Source organism: Garra rufa, chromosome 18, assembly GCF_049309525.1.
Source record: "Garra rufa chromosome 18, GarRuf1.0, whole genome shotgun sequence".
In the NCBI taxonomy this organism is placed as follows: Eukaryota; Metazoa; Chordata; class Actinopteri; order Cypriniformes; family Cyprinidae; genus Garra; species Garra rufa.
The window spans coordinates 40,595,952-40,617,868 of record NC_133378.1 but is presented as its reverse complement, the minus strand read 5'-3'; the positions used below and the strand labels follow the sequence as shown (position 1 = coordinate 40,617,868).

Below are 21,917 nucleotides of genomic sequence, written 5' to 3'. Positions count from 1 at the left end.
AAATGCAGGATGATATAAGAGCTCGTGGCGTAGCTGTCAATCAGATGCGCTCACGGCCACTGATACGTGCTCTCTGCGTTTTCTTTCAGAGTTATCATTGGCTGATAGAAAAATTAAAAATAGCATTTATTTAAGATGTAAATAAGAACAAGACACGTCATGATCTATTCTTTCGTGCAGCGCTCAAAATTGTAGACATCATGAGCAAGTTCTCCCGTAAAATAACACCTGAATCGTTTTTTGAACTGGTTCATTTAAATGATCTATCCGAACAAATCTTTTTGTGGAAATGTATCAGACTATAATAACTATTAGCGAGCAAGAGGCAAATTAATGGGTGCTTCTCAAACTGAAGGCTGCATCCTTAAACTCAGACGAGTTTAGTAATGAGTCGTTTTTATTACGTTTATTTTCGTCAATCGACATTTGATGACTTGCAGCCGAAATATGCAGCCTTCATGGAATGCAGCCTTCCGTTTAAGAGGTAAGTTTTGTTGAACTGAAAACGGCTCTGAATGAGGAGTCGATTCCCCTTGAGAGGATCGATTCCAAACGTTGGAATCGACTCTCAATTCCCAATGCCTCGGAATCGATTCTTTTTGGAATCGATTCCCAGCCCTAGTTGTAACTATAACAGTCAACATTTGCAGTGGATCCAAAAAGTTGATTAAAGTTGTCCTAAGACAAAAAGTGGTGTTTGTGTTTTGGGACAAATTTGATGAAAGGTTTTAATCTGCTTGAAATGTTGACTACTGTGTATACAGATATATATTAATTACCAGTCCAAAGGTTGGACACACTTCCCCAGCAAAGTTTTGACTGGTAGTTTTACAAGTAGTTGTTGCGATTTATAATTGTTTTTTGTTTATAATGTCTACATGAGACTAAAGGCCTGTTGCGTGAAGCAGGTTTTAATTGTCCTCCAGGTCAGATTGCCTTTAGTTTGAGGAAAGTCTGATTTTTGTGCAGTGGAGAGCTGCCTTGTCCAAGTTGTATTGCAACTGCATTGAAATTTGTGTTATTTGTACTAATGATGTGTCTTAATCTTTAGCAGAGAAGTGAATTGTTCTGTCACGGGAAGTGAATGAATATGATGCTTTCCATGCACCATTTGGTTGGCTGTTTGTGGCATATATTATAATGTCAGGGTAATGAGAAACTCTGGAAAATGTTAGGTTGGTGATCCAAAAAAAATGTGGCACAAATAGTTTTTAAACAATCATTTTTATGAAATTACAAAAGTATTTAGTAATATTAAAATATATCAGATAAATCTACTAAAACCATACACGTGAGCGATGAAAATGATTTGAAAAGGTCTAAAAGTGGAGCAAGTCCATATGTATTATACTGTCACTTAACTAGGAAGAATGTGAAATAAAGTTAAGAAAAGCCAAGCATAATTTGAGGCAGATGTTTTGTGTAAAAGGGTTAACCTGAGCAAAGTGGATATTTGAGGTGTTGATTTGTGTCTTAATGCTTAAATGTGTCTGTACGAGATGTATGTATATGCTTTTCTTCAGTATTTGGTGATTGATTGTGATGTGATGATCTGGTGGATGTGGGAGTGTGAGAATGAGCATAACTGTGTTTAGGTGAATTTCTTGATGAAGCGCAGCTTGAGGTAAGCGATGATGAGGAAGATGATGGTCATGATTCCCAGAGCCAAATGATTCTGCCACAAGCCCCAGGTTGAGTAATCAATGCCTTGTTCAGTCAGAAAATCTTCACCTGATGAACAGCTGCAATGAGAAAGGATGAGAACATCATACAAAGGTCTTGAGCGTCATTGCATGTTGTAATGCTTGTTTTTTGATGTAAAGTGAAAATGTGAGGCTGGAGCAAAAACAGTCATAAGTAGCATGGGTTTATTAGTAGCAATAGGCAACAATACGTAGAATGAATTTATGGCATTATTACATGAAGCAAAGATGATGTCCCATGAACATATTTGGTAAATGTTGAACTATAAAAAGGATCTGTTTGATATATATACACACATTACTGGGACAAGTTTGTATCAGTATTTAGCATCCTCACAGTCCATATTTGCAAATAGTTGTTGTATTACTTTCTTAATAAAGAATATATGTGACCCTGGACCACAAAACCAGTCATATGAAAAGCTCAATAAATAAGCTTTCTATTGATGTATGGTTTGTTAGGATAGAGCATTATTTGGCTGAGACATCTATTTGAAATCAGAGGATGCAAAAAAATCAAAAAGACTGAGAAAATCACCTTTAAAGTTGTCCAAATTAGGTTCTTAACAATGCATATTACAAATCAAAAATAACATTTTGATATGTTTAAAGTAGGAATTTTACAAAAAATCTTCATGGAACATGAACTTTACTTAATTTCCTAATGATTTTTGGCATAAAATAAAAATAAAAATTTTTGACCCATGCAATGTATTTTTGGCTATTGCTACAAATATACCCCAGCGACTTAAGACTGGTTTTGTGGTCCAGGGTCACATATGAATAGGCAAGTGAATGCTTTGAGATGTGAATGATTACAGGTGATGTGTAAATGTGAAGATGAAGTAGACCCTAATGAGTGATTTGGTGTTCCAGGTGAAAGCAATGGAGCAGGTGTGATCTAAATTGGAGGAAGGCTCCCATTGGCTGGGGTGAGTTAATTGCTGAGGCGTATCAGCTGTGATGTGTAAAGTAGTATTTAAGCAGTCAGTGTTAGTGGAGCGGCAGTCCTCGTGTGAAGACCTACGAGTGTAAAGACCTGCGCGACTCCACCGGCAACGCACTGCCTTTGTCAGTTTGTTTTTTTTTACTTACCCTTTGTTCTATAACCAAGGCTTCTTTCTTAACTCTGTTACCCTTCAGGATGCACTTCTACAAATGCTCCAAACTGAAGCTTGCCTCCCACCAACCACTATGCATCTGTGTGTTTTTTTTTTTCCTGGATTCGAAATCTTTACTTGCCTAACACATGCAAAGCTATTTCAATACCATGCTTTCAAACACTTTCCAGCTCATCCTTAAAGTCCCCCTGAAATCAAAATTAAAGTTTTTTGGCTTTTAGTATGAATATATTAGCTTTAAGATTATCTATAGTCTAGTGTGCTTCAAAACAACGACAAAATTCGCGTTTACAAGATATGGGCATTCAAAACTTAGAGTCTCGTCACTTCCGCCAATATGAATCAAGGATTTGGATGATATCACCGTGCACTTCAGTTTCTCATCAAACGTTCTGTCCAATCAAATGCTCTCTAGAGTCCGTAGTGTCCCGCCCCCTACACAGAGACGCGGCGCAGATCATAAGCGCTCATATGTGCGGTCGGCATGTATTAAACTACACAGCCTCAGCATGATTATGATCACTATTTCGTTTTAGCAAGTTTCATATTGAATCTGTGTGGTAATTTATTAGTCTGTGGCGGTCATAAGCTTACAAATGCGGCTTTACCGAGCTCAACGGCTCTGGCCCGAGCAGATATTAATGGGACGCTATTGGCTATTCGAAATTAGTGGGCGGGGCTGGGCGATATGTTTTTGTTTCAGTTAAAAGTACGTCACCACATAGAATAACGCTGCGTGTTTCAAGTCACTTCAGTGGACCTTTAAGGTCTTGATGAGCTGCTCAGGTGTGCTTCATTATCACTACTCTCTTACTTGCAAGTCGTTTGGGTAATTTTCAGGCTGACTCTGCTTTCATGATCCTTTTGGTTACACTTTCTTTACACTGCAATCTCTTTCATTGGGATTTTCTCATCTACTACACCTTAAACTAACCTGAAAATGATACTTTGGTTTAGCAACAAGTCCAACAACACTTTTCCTTCTTTCTAATTTCCTACATTAGTTCACATTGTTTGATTGCCTTTTATTTAAAACAATCTGTCATTTCAAACATTTCAACTAACTGCCATGCTTTACATTTAATTTTTACCCACCTGTTCATTAATTAATCACACGCGGTTTCATACTTACACTTCTCCTGGAGTGCCACTAATGTTCTTTATGTCACAGAACCTCAGCCCCGTGAACTCGTTGATTTCCAAAGCCTAGAAGAACATTCATCAACCAATAAACATTGTTTTTGCTTTAGCTTTTTTTGGGGGTACAGATTGCACATTTACTTTTACTGTTATAATACACTACAAACAAACCCTACATTACATTTTAACAAATTAACATTTCTCAACTTCACCTACTTTCATATTACATTACTGTTACAACTACAACTGACATCTAAATCCACATCAACTGAAAAAACAAATTACAACAATTATCCAATACAAACATAATTACCTCAAACATATTATCTAAATGGATGCCTAAATAAACTGCTTAGTCTCAGTAAACAATCAATTCTTTCTATTGTAAATAGCCTTCAGATGAATAACACTCACAGCAAGACCGTAACGAGGAATACTGAGATACTTAATCCAGTTCAACCAGTCAGCAACACTCGGCAGATTCACCAGCAGCCCTGAGAAGATCTGAACACATGGAAACATGACATGCAGTTAATAAACTGGATCCACTCAAACATCTCACTCAATAAGCCACTTTGTAACTACTACATGAAGCAACTGTCCTTTATTGTTACATAAGTACACTATTTACATACCATTATTTAGACAATTTCATATATTACATTTGTTTACTATTATGATTACATATTAATATACAGTACCCAGTACATACACAAAAATATTGGACTTTTTTTTTTTCCCCCCTCACACTTACTCTACTCTGTTCCATTGCTGTTGACCAGTAATTAGCTGGTGAAATGTATTTACTTCATGTACTAAACATTACCATGTGCATTGTAATGTTTGAAGCAGATACACTAAGAAAGTTCAAACACAAGCAGTTCATTCATCCCTTTGTACAACTTTACATTCCAGGTGAGGACATTCTAATGGAATACGCAACACAAGCACAATGCTGAAAAGGCACAGAGCTACATCAAATTACACATACTACTACTACTACTACGACGGTTTTGCCAATTAATCAGCACCAATAGTTCATTGGCAGAACTATCAGTTATCAGCAACAATCCATGCAGATAGCTGATAGGCGTCCCTTGCTGAAGCAGCTGAGAAACTCCACTGTCATTAAACAGTATGACAACAGCCTCTAGACACAGAAACACTGACAACATGTGCTGTTTGTTTACACTTCTGATTAGGGTTGGCTATCAAGAACCGATTACCAATTTCCAATAACCAGCTGTTCAATAAGACTGTTCAATTTCCATTCCACTGAACAATCCCGCATTCACATTTTAATGTTTCTTCAACATAACCTCAAATGCTCGCCTTGTCTAGCTTGTAAATCTTCTTAGAAAATAACAGATCATTGCACTACCATTCTTCCTCAGCTGGGATCATTTACAGCCATTTGAAGCTGCATTTAAACTGTATTTTGGACGTTCAAACTCGTGGCCACCATAGAACTCCATTATATGGAGAAATCCAGGAATGTTTTCCTCCAAAAAAAAAAAAAAAAAGAATGACAAGGGGGTGACTACATTATCTCTACATTTTAGTTCTGAAAGTAAACTACTCCTATAAGTAAGATTGATCAAAGCTGTACAATACAAGTACTGTTCCTTGTTAGTGTGTTAATTTCAACATTTTAACAAACTATGAACTAACTTTAATGATCAATATATGCAATTACTATTAGTACATTTATTCTTTTACAAATGCTTCAGTCACCTTTTAATTTTAGTGTCCATTTTCAAAACAATCAGTTCATGAATTGGTATCGGCCAGTGTGGTACAACCTCTAACTACTACATAACAATATATCCTACACTATTACTAACGCATTCTGTTTGCCCACTTACAACTTTTTAAAACACTCAATGCAATGCACCTTACAATCAATATTTCTAAACATCAACACTTCCAGATAAATCCATCCCGTCACTACAAAATAAGCATACATCACATAATACCATGCCACACACATACATATCCAACAGGGCACAGCAACATCTCAGGTTTACTTGTCTGACCCATGTTTCCAGAATAGAGAACAACATCATGCATAGCAGTCACTCAGTGGGAAAAATATTCCACACACACTAAGCTGAGCACTGCCACATCTAGCCCCAAACAAAATGGGCCAGACTAAAACCAAACAGCTGGTTCAAGCACAAAAAAAAAGCCCATCTAAGTCCAGGTTGTTAAACCTGCTTACGAATATCAGGGGATGACCACCCTACTGCCACACAAATATCCTCCAGGTGGAACTCCACTGAAAAGAGCTTGAGATGAAGTACCACTACTGGTAAAGTGCGCCCACATGCCTAAAGGTGAAGAGACACCTTGCACCTCAAACTGCACAAAAGACCGCATCCCTAACCCAATTACAAATCCTGTGTTTCAAAGCACCAAGCCCTCTACTGCCAGCATCAAAACACACATGCACATACAACTTTAACACTTTTCACAGAGCAGATGAAGCCTTTCATCCTCAGCCACCTGGGAGCAAATGATCTGGAAAACATCTGGGGGATGCAACCAGGCCAGGGCAATAAAATTAACTTAACAAGACCCGCATCTAATTCCATGCATGCTCTAATAAAGACACAACCTGCAATCACCTAAACACTTCATAGAAGTCATCGCCAAACACTCAAAGCCCTCCAGGACAACAGACAAATCCCAGGAGGGAACACTAACAAGACATGCCTAACCCCACACATAAACAAAGACACCAAACAATGCTTATCTAAGTGGTCTTCATCCACATCCCAACAAGCAGCAATAGCTGTGGCAGAAGCCCTCAAAGCAGTGGCAACTAAAATAAAATTATCCTGTACTAAACCTATCATACAGTTGACTGGATCTATGACATGAACCAAACACCAACACTCAAAGTACAAGTACTTCCAGCATCATCAATAGTCTCCTGAACATCAACAAATACACCACAGAACAGCCAAAGAGCCAGTCACCCTTCATTGGCCACACCCACTGCCTCAAAATCTCAGGACAAGGGTGCCAAATCCTGCCCTGCATTTACTACATTTACTACATTTGATGTCTTTCAGTCAATTAAACAAAAATTTCACTGAATGCAGTCACTGGAGTACAAATAAGCTATTTGCTCAAATTTCCCAGCAAAGCATGGGTCACATGTACCACTTTTGAAGGAACAATAGTGAGTGATGCAGCATTGCCAAGGTGGCACCTGTACCATTAGCCAATGAATTGGCGTGATTCAATACGGGCTTTAGATAAATGGCACAATCAAGGGCCATTCCAATGCATCAGCACTATGCAGCATTGACTGAACCTACGAAAGGGAACTTCTTGTTAGAGCTGTCCCATGACATTAATTCATTAATAAATTGCTATGTTATATATTTCTTTGCAACGAAGCAGTAAAATGACTGAACTAACTCAAATCACAGCTTCGATGTTTGTACCAGGGTTCGTACAGAAACTGCAAAATCTCATTCCAGGACTTAAGGACTCTTCAGTAATACATCTTTGGTTTTCAGGGACTACAATCAGATATCTCACTTATCAATCAATATCAATACTAATAAAGCATTGCACAGGCAATGACTGTAGCAACTTTAACATTTCAACAGATACTATGGCAAAGTTACCGCTTTCCTTTTTCAAAGCAAATTTTTTTTTTAGCAATTAATGATTGACCTGAAAAATTAAAGCTTCATCATACACTTGGAAAATTATGACCAATGTCACCCACAGACACTATGGCTGTGACACTAGTTTACACAATGAAACAAAACTACAACAAAACAATATTATAATACTACTTTTAACAAAATTTTACACTAATTTCACATTTACTGCCTTTTAAAAATTCAAGTACTTTTCAAGGACCTTTACAGAACAATTTATATTTTTAAGTGTTCTCCAGGATTTACATTTCAAAAAGTCACATTCAAGTACTTCAAGCACTTTGTACGAACCCTGTTGTACAGAAAGTCGCACAGATGCAAGTAATCCACATGCACACAACATTCATCTCTCCCTCTCAGTAATTCAGAGAAATGTTAATATTCATTTATTCAAACAAATGTGCTCTTACCACACTACTTCATCTGTGTCTGGCCAGATGTTTATTTGCGTTTGAATGTGTGTAGGATTGTGTTCATTTACCATCATAAAGACAAAGCTGATGGTTATGAAGATGTTAGCAATGGCCACCACCGTCTGATCAGCAGAGAGGGCCAGAGCCATGGACGTGGCTGTGTATGACACCAGAATGATGGAGAACAGGAAGATGAAAAATGCCTCGGCCGTCGCCTTCAATCCTGCACAAACATCAAACATCAGACCACATGTTCCATATCAGACAAACAAGAACAATGCAATGATGACCGCGTGCTTCTCACCGATCATCCAGTACGCCACACAGCTGAAGATGATGGCCGGGATGGTGCGTAGAGTCAGGATGTCAGACAGAATCTTACACAGGAAGTACACCGACAATCTGTAGTAGCCACTGATGTACTCATGCCTGAGGACACGCCCACCACCACAACATCAATCAATCAATCACATTGTTAAATTACAATATACTGAAAATGACTGTGTGTGTGTGCGGTTACTCACACAAATAGTTTCCTCTCTGTGATGAAGAGTTCAGCTGAAGAAGCAGAGCTGAAGCACTGATTGGTGGTGATGAAGAAGAGTGCGCCTATCCTGAAACACACAAACTACTAATGGGACTTTATCAACAGTTGCAAGACTATATGTGACCCTGGACCACAAAAGCAGTCTTAAGTCGCTGGGGTATGTTTGTAGCAATAGCCAAAAATACATAGTATGGGTCAAAATTATAGATTTTTCTTTTATGTCAAAAATCATTAGGAAATTAAGTAAAGATCATGTTCCATGAAGATTTTTTGTAAAATTCCTACTGTAAACCTATCAAAATTTAATTTTTGATTTGTAAAATGCATTGTTAAGAACTTAATTTGGACAACTTTAAAGGTGATTTTCTCAGTATTTAGATTTTTTTTTGCACCCTCAGATTCCAGATTTTCAAATAGATGTATCTCGGCCAAATATTGTTCTATCCTAACAAACTATGCATCAATAGAAAGCTTATTTATTGAGCTTTCATATGATGTATAAATCTCAGTTTTCTAAAATTTGACCTTATGACTGGTTTTGTGGTCCAGGGTCACATATTATTAGGGGTTCAGATTCACTCTATGAATTCCAGTTTTATGAAGTAAATTCAAAACATACTTTTGCCAACTAGTCCTACTTTTTTTTTTTTTACCCGATTGGAACCAAACCAGTAGGGCTGGGTAAAAAATATTGATTCTCCGATTTTAATCGATCTTCAAAAATCCCCGAAACGATTCTTAATGCACGTGCTTCACATAAGAGGATATGAATATTCACCTCTCATCCTGAAGGTGTCACCATAAGCTGCTTTTTTTGCAGAAAAATCTGGTGGTCAAAAATGATTAGGCTGCAGTTAAGAACTGTTACTGTCTTTTACTTTCTTTACAGTAATGTGCATTTTGCAGTTTGTTTACATGGTGTTCAATGGATGCACATATTTATGACTTCTTGTTACAGTGTTCATTTAAAATAAAAGTTGTTTAAAATAAACAACTGTGTGCACCTTTATTATTAATGTAGATGTGCATTTCAGTAATAAACTTAAGTAGGAGAGTTTCAGTTACCAGCATTTATATCAAAATATGGACCCCATGTCTGCAAAACTAATATTTTAAATGAAATATTGATAGCTAATCGAATCGAATCAAATCGAAACCATAAAAATAACAATCGCATCGACTCGCCGAATTGGTCACAATACCCAGCTCTACAAACCAGTCCAGAAATGTTCCCTGTACAGTGAATATTAGGGATGTTCCAATCAGTTCACGTGATTGGAAATCGGGCCCAATCACGTGGTTTCAGACTCGGATGTTACCTTCCGATCAGGACTCGGATATATACGTATACATCAAAGGTCACGTTAACCAAAAATTGTCCGTCATTGACGGAATTTTTGTTGCAATGATGGAAAAATCCGAAGGCTGTCCGTCACTTTGACAGATTACACAAAGGGTGATCTAATGTAATTATTAGCTGTAATTCCCACCCCTGTCCAGTTGGTGGCGAGTGCGCTCCAGTGTGGCAACAGAGAACTTGCTCCAGAACTAAACAGAAACTGTTACTAATCTTCTGCCTTTTGCTATGCGTTTGATTAGGCACAGGCGCAGTACTACTTAAGCCCCGTTCACACTAGCAGCGACTTCAGAGGCTGGCGATGATGTCGCTAGTGGGCGTTCTTATTACTGGTTGCTTAGTAACATCATTTAACAGATGTTTTTATCCAAAGCAACTTTAGAAACAAAGACAAGCATGTTACAATTCATTTTAATGCAGTTAATATTATTTTTAATATGGTACGTTTATTTGCTGTCTAATCATTAATGATTTTGTCTGTTGTCAAACATTTAACACATTTTGGTTTTGATTTTTTAAGAGGTAATATCTAATTTTACATCCTATTAGTTCATTAAAAACCTACTTGGAATCCCCACGATATTGGCCACCCCTTTCCATGCCTCATTTTTAAAATGTATGTCCCTGTATGTGCTAACGGCAGGAATTAACTTCTCCTCTGCTGGAGCTGAAAGGAGAATGATCACATGAGCACTATCATCTTCTTTCCTATTGGCTGTCGCTCCCGAAAGTCGCTCTTCATTTGCATAAAGTTTAGAGATTCTGAACTTTGTCGCGTCGCTCGACATGCCCACATCCGGTCGCTGACGCTCTCGTCGCCGGAAATCGCCAGCTCTCCATGGAAATGAATGGGATCGCGTCGCTGTGTCGCGTGTAGTGTGAACGGGGCTTTAAGAAGCTACAACGGTCATCAAGCCACATTAAAGAGCGCCAAAACGGTATTTATTGCTTGAATTTCCTAATGAAATTGAATTTGAAATTAGAGACTTTGTTTCATAGCGATTTATTGGATGGGAGGCACACTATGTACTTGTTAGTCATCGTCTGAAAACAGCATAGACCAAAAGATCGACTGGGATTTACTGATCAATATTGCTCATTAAAATGGGAATATATTAAAATCGATGTCACTGCAGGGTGTGGTGTTAAACATGAAAAGTTAAGCAGTCTCATCTGTTCTATTCAACATATTAAAAATTAAAGCGTGAACAAAAATAAATGCAATTAAATGTGTTATAATTAAAATATGACAATTAAAATGACGGGTGATGAGGAATTATGACGGCATTTTTACGACAATGTAACAGTCTAACAACCTCTGGTCTATATATTCTCATTATTTTTTAACACATCTATAGTTATGCGGTGGCACAGAGTTAGACAAACTCAAAGCAGCGTGAAATGTTCGTAAGAGGCGGGCCACTTTTACTAAAATGGCTATAACTTTTGAACAGAATGAGATATCTCCATCAAACCTGGTACATGTGTATGAGTTTGATCTTTTGTTAAATAAATAAATAAATAAATAATACGCAAGCGTTCATCCAATTCACCTGAAAATTGATATGCAGTATCTTTGTCCAATGTGCCTTAATAGACTGTGAGGACATTGGCATACCTCAAAAAACATGGCCACCATTGATAAATGAACTTTGATCACTTATTAGACAAGGTAAATGGAGGCCAATCGGAATGAAACTGGGTGGGCATGTTCAACTCAAGGCCCTAAAGGTCTGAAAGAATAAAAAAAAAAAAAAAAAAAAAAAAAAACTTTTTTCAACTAGTCCTAGGTTTTCAATCTTGAGCAAACCACTGCAGTGCAATTCTCTGTACTTTCTAGATTAAAAATAGAATTTGGTCTTTTGGTTGCCTATAACTCTGGTCATTTAGAAAAAGGGCGTGACCAAGTATACCCAAAAGCCTATAAAACTCAAAACTTTAGAAAACTTTTGGAAAACGTGTCAGATGACTCTTCACAAGTATGGAAGGTTTCATGGAGATTGGACCATAGGTGGCACTATAACCGCTAAAAAGGCTTCAAAAACACAATTTCTATGGTTAAAAAAAAGCGCTCATATTTTTACACAAACACTACATCTTTATGTCATATAATAGATCCTCTCATTCTAAACAGCTTTGCCTCTTGGAACACTAATGTCAATCCAACTTTTCTTTAAAAAAATACACTTTTGTGACCTACTGCTAGGTTTTTAATTCTAAATCAATAAAACCACTGCAGTAAATTCTCTGGACTCTATTTCAATAATTATAATAAAGTTGAACATTTGCATTTGGACAGTTATAACATGGTCATGTAATAATATGGTTATAATCAACTTTACCCAAAACCTAAACATCCTATAAGTAAACTCATGCATCATGTGTCCTGGTTTCAGCCATTTATTTCATGTTGCTCTACACCCTAACAGCATAAAAGCCATAAAGGCCTTAAATGCTTGAACCCCGGAAATTGCTGCTAGCAGCTATATTTTACTTTTTTTTTTTTTTTGTATTTATGTTTGAAAACACCATAGACTTCTGTATATCAGATCTCAACACTGAATCACTTCTGATTGAGATGAAGCGTTTTTGTTTCACAGTAATACTGCCTGGCTGGATTCATGTTTTTCATACCTGTTCTGAATGCCGCTCGAATTCTCCTTCACTGCAAAAAATATGGCTCCAGTAACCAAAGCCAGGAAAATCATCACCCCGATCTGGAGAAATAACACTCAGATTTCATATAGAAATACTAACATAAACCTAAATCAAAACCTGTTTATTTTATGAATAAATAAATATAAAATAAAAATATAAAATATGATGTTTGATATAACACACACATATAAAATATATATATATATATGTATATATTACAAACAAATATAAACATTAAAAAGAACAGCATTTATTGAAAATAGAAAAATTTGGTAACAATAACCACATTGGTCAAAGTTTGGTGTCAGTAACTGTATTTATCTCTTTGGAAGAATACTTTTATTCATCAAGGATGTGTTAAATTGATAAAAAGTGATGGTAAATACGTAAATTGTTAGAAAACAATTCAAAATGCTGTTGTTTTTAACTTTTATTCATCCAAGAATCCTGAAAAAAGTTTCACAAGTTACAACCAATTATTAAGCAGTACAACTGTTTCCAACATTGATAATAAAAGCAATAAACCAGTATATTACGATTTCTAAAGGATCCTGTGACACTGACAAATGGAATAAAGGCTGATGAAAATTCAGCTTTGCATCACAAAAATAAATTCTCTTTTTAAGTATATTGCAGTAAAAATCATATTTTCAATTTATGAAGATTTCATAATACTTTTTTTGTCTTTTTGATTAAATAAAACGGATCTTTAATGAGCATAAGACACTTTTTTACAAAAATTAAACGTATATCTATATTTGTTTTTCACACATACTTTCAAAAGACTTCAAAAGACTATTACTTGAAATACTGAATAACAGCCAACTAAAATAATATTTCTAATAATATGTTACGCAATAAATTTAAATATTCGCTTAAAAATGGGACTTCAGTTAATTATTTTAACTCAAAGGCTGATAGAAACATCTGTAAATGCTTGATGTAGACACTGGCATTTACCTGAGCGTATGAGGTCTGTGGGTTCAGCATGAGGTTCCTGAAGGTTCTCTTGAGCACCCAGTGGAACTGGTGAAAGAAGGAATTGCTGTAGGTGATTGTTCTGGATTTGGGTCGTGAGGTATAGTCCTGTCCCTGAACAATTCGCTCCAGCTCGCTTTTGGTCTCTTTGTAGCTGAAGCTGTTCTTGTATTCCTCCACCAAACGATCCTCGATGCCTTTTTGAGATGAACTCAGCTGCTCCTGGTCCAGGTCTGACACACGCAATAATATTTATGATCAGTCACGTGAACATACTAGTCTTGACCTTAGATGGTATCATTAACTTAAAAAAAAAATATATATATATATATATATATACTAATATTAAACATTCGTGTTAGAGCTGAAATTCTAAATATTACATGAAAAACTGTTTAAAGGTTATTTTAAAACTGAAATAAAATACATTCCAAATACTAGTGTCAGTCAGAGAATTTATTAACAAACAAAAACTGAATATATATTTTTCTATAAATAAACAAATATTGCATGAAATAAAAGCTAAAACAATAACTTGTTTTAAAGTTGAAATACATTCTATTACATCACATCAAAACCTTAAAAACTAAAATGAATACAAATTTAAATAAAATAATTCGACATATTACTTGAAAAAGTCGATTTTTTTTATTTTTTTAAGGATGAAAAATTTATTCTAAAAATTACTGTCAATCAAATATTAAATTTTTAACTAAGCAAAAACTGAAATGAATAAACTTTTTAAGTTGAAGTGCTCAAATTATTAAAACGATAAGATAAATTGTGACAAAAGCACTTAATTAAAATAGATAAGACAAACTGCAAATTAAATTACAAATTAGAATATAAATATAAAAGCATTCTAATTAATAATAAATACTGTGAAAGTATAAAAATAATAATAATAAAAAAATAAACAGACGTTCAAGCTTAATCTGATGCACATCGAGGGCTAAAAATGTTCATTTGAGACTATTGTTACTTATCTTGCTTTTACTCTACACTGCTATAGAGGCAAATAAATCTTCTATTGTACTAAACAATTAAAATGTATTACTTAAAAAATGGTTAAATGTTTTATAAAGATTATTCGAAAAATATTTACTCTAAAATTCCCCAGGATATTTTACATTTACATGTCTTTTCAATTTTAAATTACTATAATTATTTGATTGGTACAGATATAAACCCACCAATGTAACAAAAACAATGATAAATGTAATAAAAATTGTTATAAAACACAACCTTATAATTTATCTTAAACATAATACAAACAATTTTTTAATGATAATAATACTCAATTAAAAAATACAAAATGATTGTACGAAATAAATATTTTACTAACAAAATACTTAAATCACACTAAAATAAACATACATTTAAAAATGAACATTACACATCATTACCCTTCCTGTCTAAGCATTTGGTTCTTGATCAAAAGTAAATGCAAAGTGGCTGTTATACTGCAATCATACTGAAGAAAAACTGCTGTACCTTCATTGTCGTAAATATTGTTGAGAGCGACGGCGGTGGAGTCTCCATTGATGACATCCAGGAAGAAATCAGCAGGGTTGTTATGAGGTTCACAGGTGTATCCTGACACACACACAAACCAGTATCAGAACCTGAGTGCATTTTCTCGGGTGTGTGTTTGTTTTCATACCGATCTGACTGAAGTAGTTTAGGGCGTCCGGAGCCGGCCCATGATACACCATTCTTCCTCCCACCAGCAGCGTGAGGCTGTCAAACAGCCGGTAGATGGAGTAGCGCGGCTGATGGATGGACAAGATGATGGTGCGACCGCTGTTCGCCATTCTGAAAAAAAACACAGGTTAAACACATGGGATGGTTATAACACAGAATGCCACTCTCAACAATGTCAGTGTCATATTTTCAAAAAAGCCAAAAAAAAAAAAAAGTTATGTTTAAAGGGTCATAAAACCCTAAAACACATTTTTTGAGATGTTAACAATCAATGAACTATAATACACAATATCTTTTCATGTCAAGTCTATTGTGTCACAAATACCTAGTGTTTTTTTTTTGATGAGTGGGATAGAAAAAACTGATACACACTTTTAAGTAAAGACAAATGAACATGTCTTTCTTGTGATTTAGGTGTGGAATATGACCGGTTTCGTAGGACACCCCATGTATAAACGCACCTCTTGAGCAGCATGAGGACAGAGTTGGCCGTACTGGCGTCCAGGCCGGTGGTCGGTTCATCCAGGAAAAGCACAGGCGGATTAATGATCAGCTCCATGCCGATGTTTGTCCTCTTCCTCTCTCCGCCTGAAATGCCACGAATCAGCTGCGTGCCCACCTGTAAAACCAGCCAACCAGAGCAGCCATAAGTGCAAGTCCCATCCTATAATGACCTAATAATAGGGATTCACCGATAAGATTTTTTTGGCTGATACCAGTGTTGTTTTTGACAACCATCTTAGATTTAGTCTTAGTCTTTTGGACTAAAATGCTTATTAGTTTTAGTCACATTTTAGTCACTTCTATATGTGATAGTTTTAGTCCAATTTTAGTCGACGAAATGTCATAAAGGTTTTAGTCCAGTTTTAGTCAAAAAAAAAAAAAAAAAGGGGGGAAAAGTAGTCTTTTAACAAATTAATGTAGGTCAGTAAGTATTTTGCTGTTGGGTAGTGTCACTTATAAGTTGTGAAAATAGCAGATCTATAGTTCAACACATTGTGAGCTTCCGGATCGACTATTTTCAACAATAATTACAATAATGAAGGAATGGTTTTAGACATAAGACATATATTTGAAATAATGTGCAAACTGCCGCCATCATGGTTAATCGTCTGTCTGTCTGAGTGATAACAATGTGACGTGTTGAGCGTAACCAAACAAGGATAGAATGCTAAAACGGCTTGCCATATCCTACTAGTATAGCAAAGTGTATTTAATGACGTGTGCGGATGTCCTCAAATGGAAAATCAGACTAGATAGGGTTTTTAACATCTTCTATAATAATTATTAACCATGTAATGAAGCATCAGCAATAGTCTGTAATGATTGCAAATGCAGTCAGTCAGATGAACCTGTTTGGTTTGTTACCCGTGAATCGGCCACTTTGCTCAATCCCAGCTCCTGAATGAGTTTCTCAACCCTCTCATCTTTTTCTTTTTGAGGGATTGTCTTCGGAAGCCGTAAAGCCGCTGAGAAACGCAGATTCTCTCGAACCGTCAGTGTCCCCATGACCACATCATCCTGCAAAAAACACACCAAGCCTGATTTTCAGAATGATTCATGTGTTTAAATCACGACAGAGCGCTTTCTAAACACACGTTTAGTAAACGTCCTCTTTGAAGAAAGCAGAGTGTCTCATGATACAACCGGTGTGATCTGAGATTAGATTAAACAATCACTGGAGGAATCCAGACTCCTGAAGAAAAAACAAACTGTATGGACTGTGCTAAACTGTATTCAAGTCCAGCTCTTTTAATCTTAGTCAGCGATCCCACAATTCCCTTATTTATGATACGTAACTAATAAAGTCAGTTTTTAGAGTTTGTGCTCCAGATGTGAGTGATTCCTCACATTAGCATTGTTGAGGAGAATGTGCTGCTACTTTCCTTTTACTAACAGCAGTGTTGGCGGTAACGCATTACAAGTAACGCAAGTTACATAATAATATTACTTTTTCCAAGTAACTAGTAAAGTAACGAATTACTTTTTAATTGACAAGAAAATATCTTTACTTTAAAAAAAAATAAAAAATTAAAAAAAAGTAACAGTTACCCCCCACCCCATTTATTGATTAAAAGCTCTCCTGTCCCCATGTTGAGAGAAATTGTGAGATGTTACTTTAGTTCTAGAATAAATGTGAACATGCATTCATTCATCTCACTCACTAAAAAAAACATACAGTATTCCTCACAAATTAATAAAAACTGTGAAATTCAATCCAAAGCTGCAAAAACTAAATATGTGAAATAATGCAAAAATCCTTCATGTATTTAATCCCATTTTATTAACCGATGTCTTTGCTGCTGACCTTCGATGATCCAATTCATCCATATTAATAAGCAAAAATCACTCAAGATAATCTAACATTTGTTTTCCTTTTTTTTGCTGAAAAGTTGACATTTTTTTCTTCTGCGGTCTACTGCACAGACGTCAATTTACTTTCTCTAAGCCTGAGGCTTTTGGTGTGAAAAGGCATTTTCAATTGCCAAAAATAGAACTTTTTATATTAAAAACAAACAAGCAAGCCCCTTCCCAGATTTAAAAAGTAACGCAAAAATAACATAACGCATTACTTTCCATAAAAAGTAACTACGTAACGTAATTGGTTACTTTTTTAGGGAGTAACTCAATATTGTAATACATTACTTTTAAAAGTAACTTTCCCCAACACTGACTAACAGAGGAAAGGAAATGTGGTAAATGAGTGTTTGTGTGGTTTCTACCTGCACTACGTATCCAGACAGACATTTGAAGTTTGGAGGTTGTGGAGCTCCGTCTATAAGAACCTCTCCAGAGAGACCAGCAGGATCCTTACGAGCGGCCAGAACGTCCAGAAACCTTCAGGAAAACACAAACATCATACGAAACATTAAAAATTTATACATAAAAAATATTTGTTTTAAATATATTTAATATTTTAAATTAATTTATTAATTCATTTTATTATTACATGAACAGTCAAAAAATTTTTTTAAGTCTCTTCTGCTCACCAAGCCTGCATTTATTTGATCTAAAGTACAGCAAAAACCATCAAATTTGATAATATATTTAGATAAATGTTTTCTATTTGGATATATTTTAAAAGGTAATTTATTACTGTGATCAAAACTGAATTTTCAGCATCATTACTTCAGTGTCACATGATCCTTCAGAAATATTATAATATGCTGATTTGCTGTAACAGAAACACATATACATATATATATATATATATATATATATATATATATATATATATACATACATACACATACATACATACATACATACATAGACAGATAGACAGACGGATGGAATAAAAATAAAAAACAAAAAGCATAAAAAGACAGCTCTTACGATGATTTCCCGCTCCCAGTGGCTCCTAATATGGCATTCAGTCCTGGTCTCATGATACCACTAGAGAAAAATAACAGAATTACTTCAAAATTATCATCACCATGTTTTCTTTACCATCACATGATCACATAAAACAAGATAAAGCCAAACACCGATGGGATGCTAACTGGATGAGCCTCATTTGAAGCTGTTGGGAAATGCAGTTTCTTTTTGGAAGACAATTCTTTAGTAATTGACCACATCAAGGCCTCACATTAACCTGCTAGACTAAAGTAAACTGACATAATTCTTATTCATGAGCTCAGCTGATTTATTGGGTGAGGAATCGCTGGAGCTCATGTGTCTGATTGACACAGATATAAAATCATTTCATGAGTTCAAATGAGGAAATAAATGTCTGCAGTCACGCACACTTACACAAGCAGCTCAAATACACAAATTAATGATCAAACTCACCTGACGAACTCTGATGAGGAGCACGCCAGCTATCTATCACTCACACAAACATTGTATAGGGTAGAGCGGGGCACAAACTAATGCGGGGTTAATTGTCACACACGTGGTTTAAATATTTCCACACATGCTAGCATAACCAAATTTACGGTATTTACGAGTTGCCATGGCAACACTTTGCAGAGAAAAAAAAAGAGCGCCAAAATTCAAAAGCCTTTTGAAGATATCGCTGAATATTTATTTTACCATAGTAAAAGTACATTTCTGGCTGAAGTATACTTTTCATTTCAGTTTTTAGTATTCATTTAAAATTAGACAAAACTGCTTTTATTTTAATCTCCAATCAGTTATTTATCAGTTTAGATAGTTTATTAATGCTTCGCAAACCAGCAAAAGACACTGACCTGTATTATATTCCAGTGGCGCAGATGGGGAACATTGTAACACTGTGTGACAATATGCCCCGCTGTTATTAAACTATGCTATTCTATGACATTAGTGATGCAATTTACAGTATTTACTTCTAAGGATTTTGATAAGAAACCACAAGAAACAGGTGAATAAAGGCTGACAATCAATGTTTAATGTTCAGAATTAATTATTTCATTGTTGTGATATGTCCATTGTCAAACTCCAAAATTAGATTATTTTTTTATAAAAAAAAAAACGTCATTACTTAATTTGAATGTATTTTCTTGACAATTTTTTTTTCGTTCGATCAGATAACATTTTAAGCTGTCATATTGTCGTGTTACAACGTGCCCCTCAGATGTTACAATGTACCCCGCCTACGGGGCATGTTGTCACGTTTAATTTCCTTTCTTTTGAGGTAAATAACGAAAAGCGTATACACTGTAAATATGAAACAAAGCGATATATTTGTACTAGATAAGTGTGAAAATAATGTGGATAACGTGGATTTACATAAACCGCGAAATTCAAAAAGTGTTAGGTTGTGTCCCGCACTCCTTTAAGGGTAACTAACTAAACTTTATCTAATATGATTTTAAAAACACACTGCCGCTCAAAAGTTTGGGATCAGTAATAATGGTTTATTGTTTTTTTTAAAAATAATAATAATTAAAAAAAATTATAATGGTTATTATAGTTAACAAAAGTAAAACGGTAAAAAAGTAAAAACATTAAAAAGCCTTGAAATAAAATTAACTAAAACTTTTTTCTTTCATCTAGCTAGTCCTCTTTTCATTTAGTTTACCTTCATGTATGAAAATATTTAAAACTGAAAAAAAATAATAATAATAATAACTACATAGACGACATCCCTAAAACTTCATCTGAAATTAAAATGAAAGCATAAATATAAAAATCTTTTTTTCTTCATATAAATAAAATTTGTTTTAAAAAATATTAAATTATATTAATAATATTAAATATAATTTACGTAATTTAAATTATAATTTATTATTATAATATAATTTTTTAAACAAATTTTATTTCTATGAAGAAAAAAAGATTTATGAAAATAAACTAATTAAAAATATGAATAAAAAGTAAATATTTTATCTCAAGGATACTAAAATTAACACTTATTGTCATTACCAGGTAAAAAAAAAAAGTATTTTAAATGACTAAAATCTAAAATTAACTCATATGTTTTCAATAAATATATTTCTAAAAATACAGTTAATAAAGTGCAACACTAAAAGTATATGATTATAGAACTTACTATACTGAATTTATACTGCTTTATAATAAAAACTATTTAAAAAATTAAAGAAAAAAAAGATTTATGAAAATAAACTTATTTAAAATATTAATATAAAGTAAATATTTTATCTCAATGATACTAAAAATAACAGCTATGAGCTAAAAATTTTTACTGTATTAACTGTACTTTTAGAAATAAATGCATTGAAAACATGCGAATTAATTGAAAATATCATTTAAAATATATATTTTTTAATCTGGTAATGACAAGCAGTGTTATTTTTAGTATCCTTGAGATAAAATATTTACTTTTGTTTAAAATGTAAAATTAGTTTATTTTCAAAAGTATTTTTTAAAAAATTGTTTTTTATCATTTATAAAAAAAGGATACATTCATTACAGTAAGTACTATAATCATAATTTTAGTATTGCACTTTATTAACTGTAGTTTTAGAAATATATGCAATACTAAAAGTAAATGATTATAGTATTTACTATACTGAATTTATGCTGTTGTATAAATAAACTAAAAAAGATTTATGAAAAATAAACACATTTAAAATATTAATAAAAAAGTAAACATTTTATCTCGAGGATACTAAAAATAACACTGATAATAAAATACTGAGTTTATGCTGTTAAAAAGTAAAATATTTTAAAAAGTAATTCATAAATAATTTAAATTAAATATTAATATTTTAAATAATAATATTTCTGACAGGATATTGTATAAATATAAATAGCGTGTTCTGACAACACAATTTTCATAATCGCATTATGGTAATGAAAATGTAATCTTTGCATTATGGTATTGAGATTTAGAAGGTTCAATGTGTTTAATAATAAAAAAGCTAAAAATGGGCTTCATTTTCTTTAAACAACTATCATTTGTAAATATTTTGATCAAGTCAGATGTTAAGAGTGAAAAGCGGTGATTTTGCAAAGGAAATCCAACTGATAGATGTAAAATATATTAATTATATTAAATACAATTTAATTAAAATTATTTATTCAATTTAAATTATTATTTATAATAATTCAATTTTTAAAACAATTTTATTATATAAAGAAAAAAATATTTATGATAATAAACTAATTTAAATTTTTAATAAAAAGTAAGTATTTAATCTTAAGGATACTAAAAATAACAATAATTGTC

General features: G+C 34.0%; 1 protein-coding gene across 2 annotated transcripts in view; it reads right to left on the bottom strand.

Moving 5' to 3' along the window:
* Positions 1–1,205: 1,205 nt before the first annotated feature.
* LOC141290725 (broad substrate specificity ATP-binding cassette transporter ABCG2-like) overlaps positions 1,206–21,917 on the bottom strand; it is a 28,805-nt gene continuing 8,093 nt past the window's right edge. For both annotated transcript variants that reach the window (XM_073822817.1, XM_073822816.1), the window contains exons 3-16: positions 18,638–18,697; positions 18,025–18,139; positions 16,670–16,822; positions 15,763–15,920; positions 15,261–15,412; positions 15,092–15,193; positions 13,580–13,830; positions 12,596–12,678; positions 8,582–8,671; positions 8,362–8,486; positions 8,126–8,280; positions 4,379–4,468; positions 3,957–4,030; positions 1,206–1,742 (exon numbers count right to left, since the gene is read on the bottom strand). In XM_073822817.1, coding sequence (XP_073678918.1) covers positions 1,592–1,742; positions 3,957–4,030; positions 4,379–4,468; positions 8,126–8,280; positions 8,362–8,486; positions 8,582–8,671; positions 12,596–12,678; positions 13,580–13,830; positions 15,092–15,193; positions 15,261–15,412; positions 15,763–15,920; positions 16,670–16,822; positions 18,025–18,139; positions 18,638–18,697 — 1,759 coding nt within the window. In that variant the 3' untranslated portion in view covers positions 1,206–1,591. The remainder of the gene's footprint in view (positions 1,743–3,956; positions 4,031–4,378; positions 4,469–8,125; positions 8,281–8,361; positions 8,487–8,581; positions 8,672–12,595; positions 12,679–13,579; positions 13,831–15,091; positions 15,194–15,260; positions 15,413–15,762; positions 15,921–16,669; positions 16,823–18,024; positions 18,140–18,637; positions 18,698–21,917) is intronic.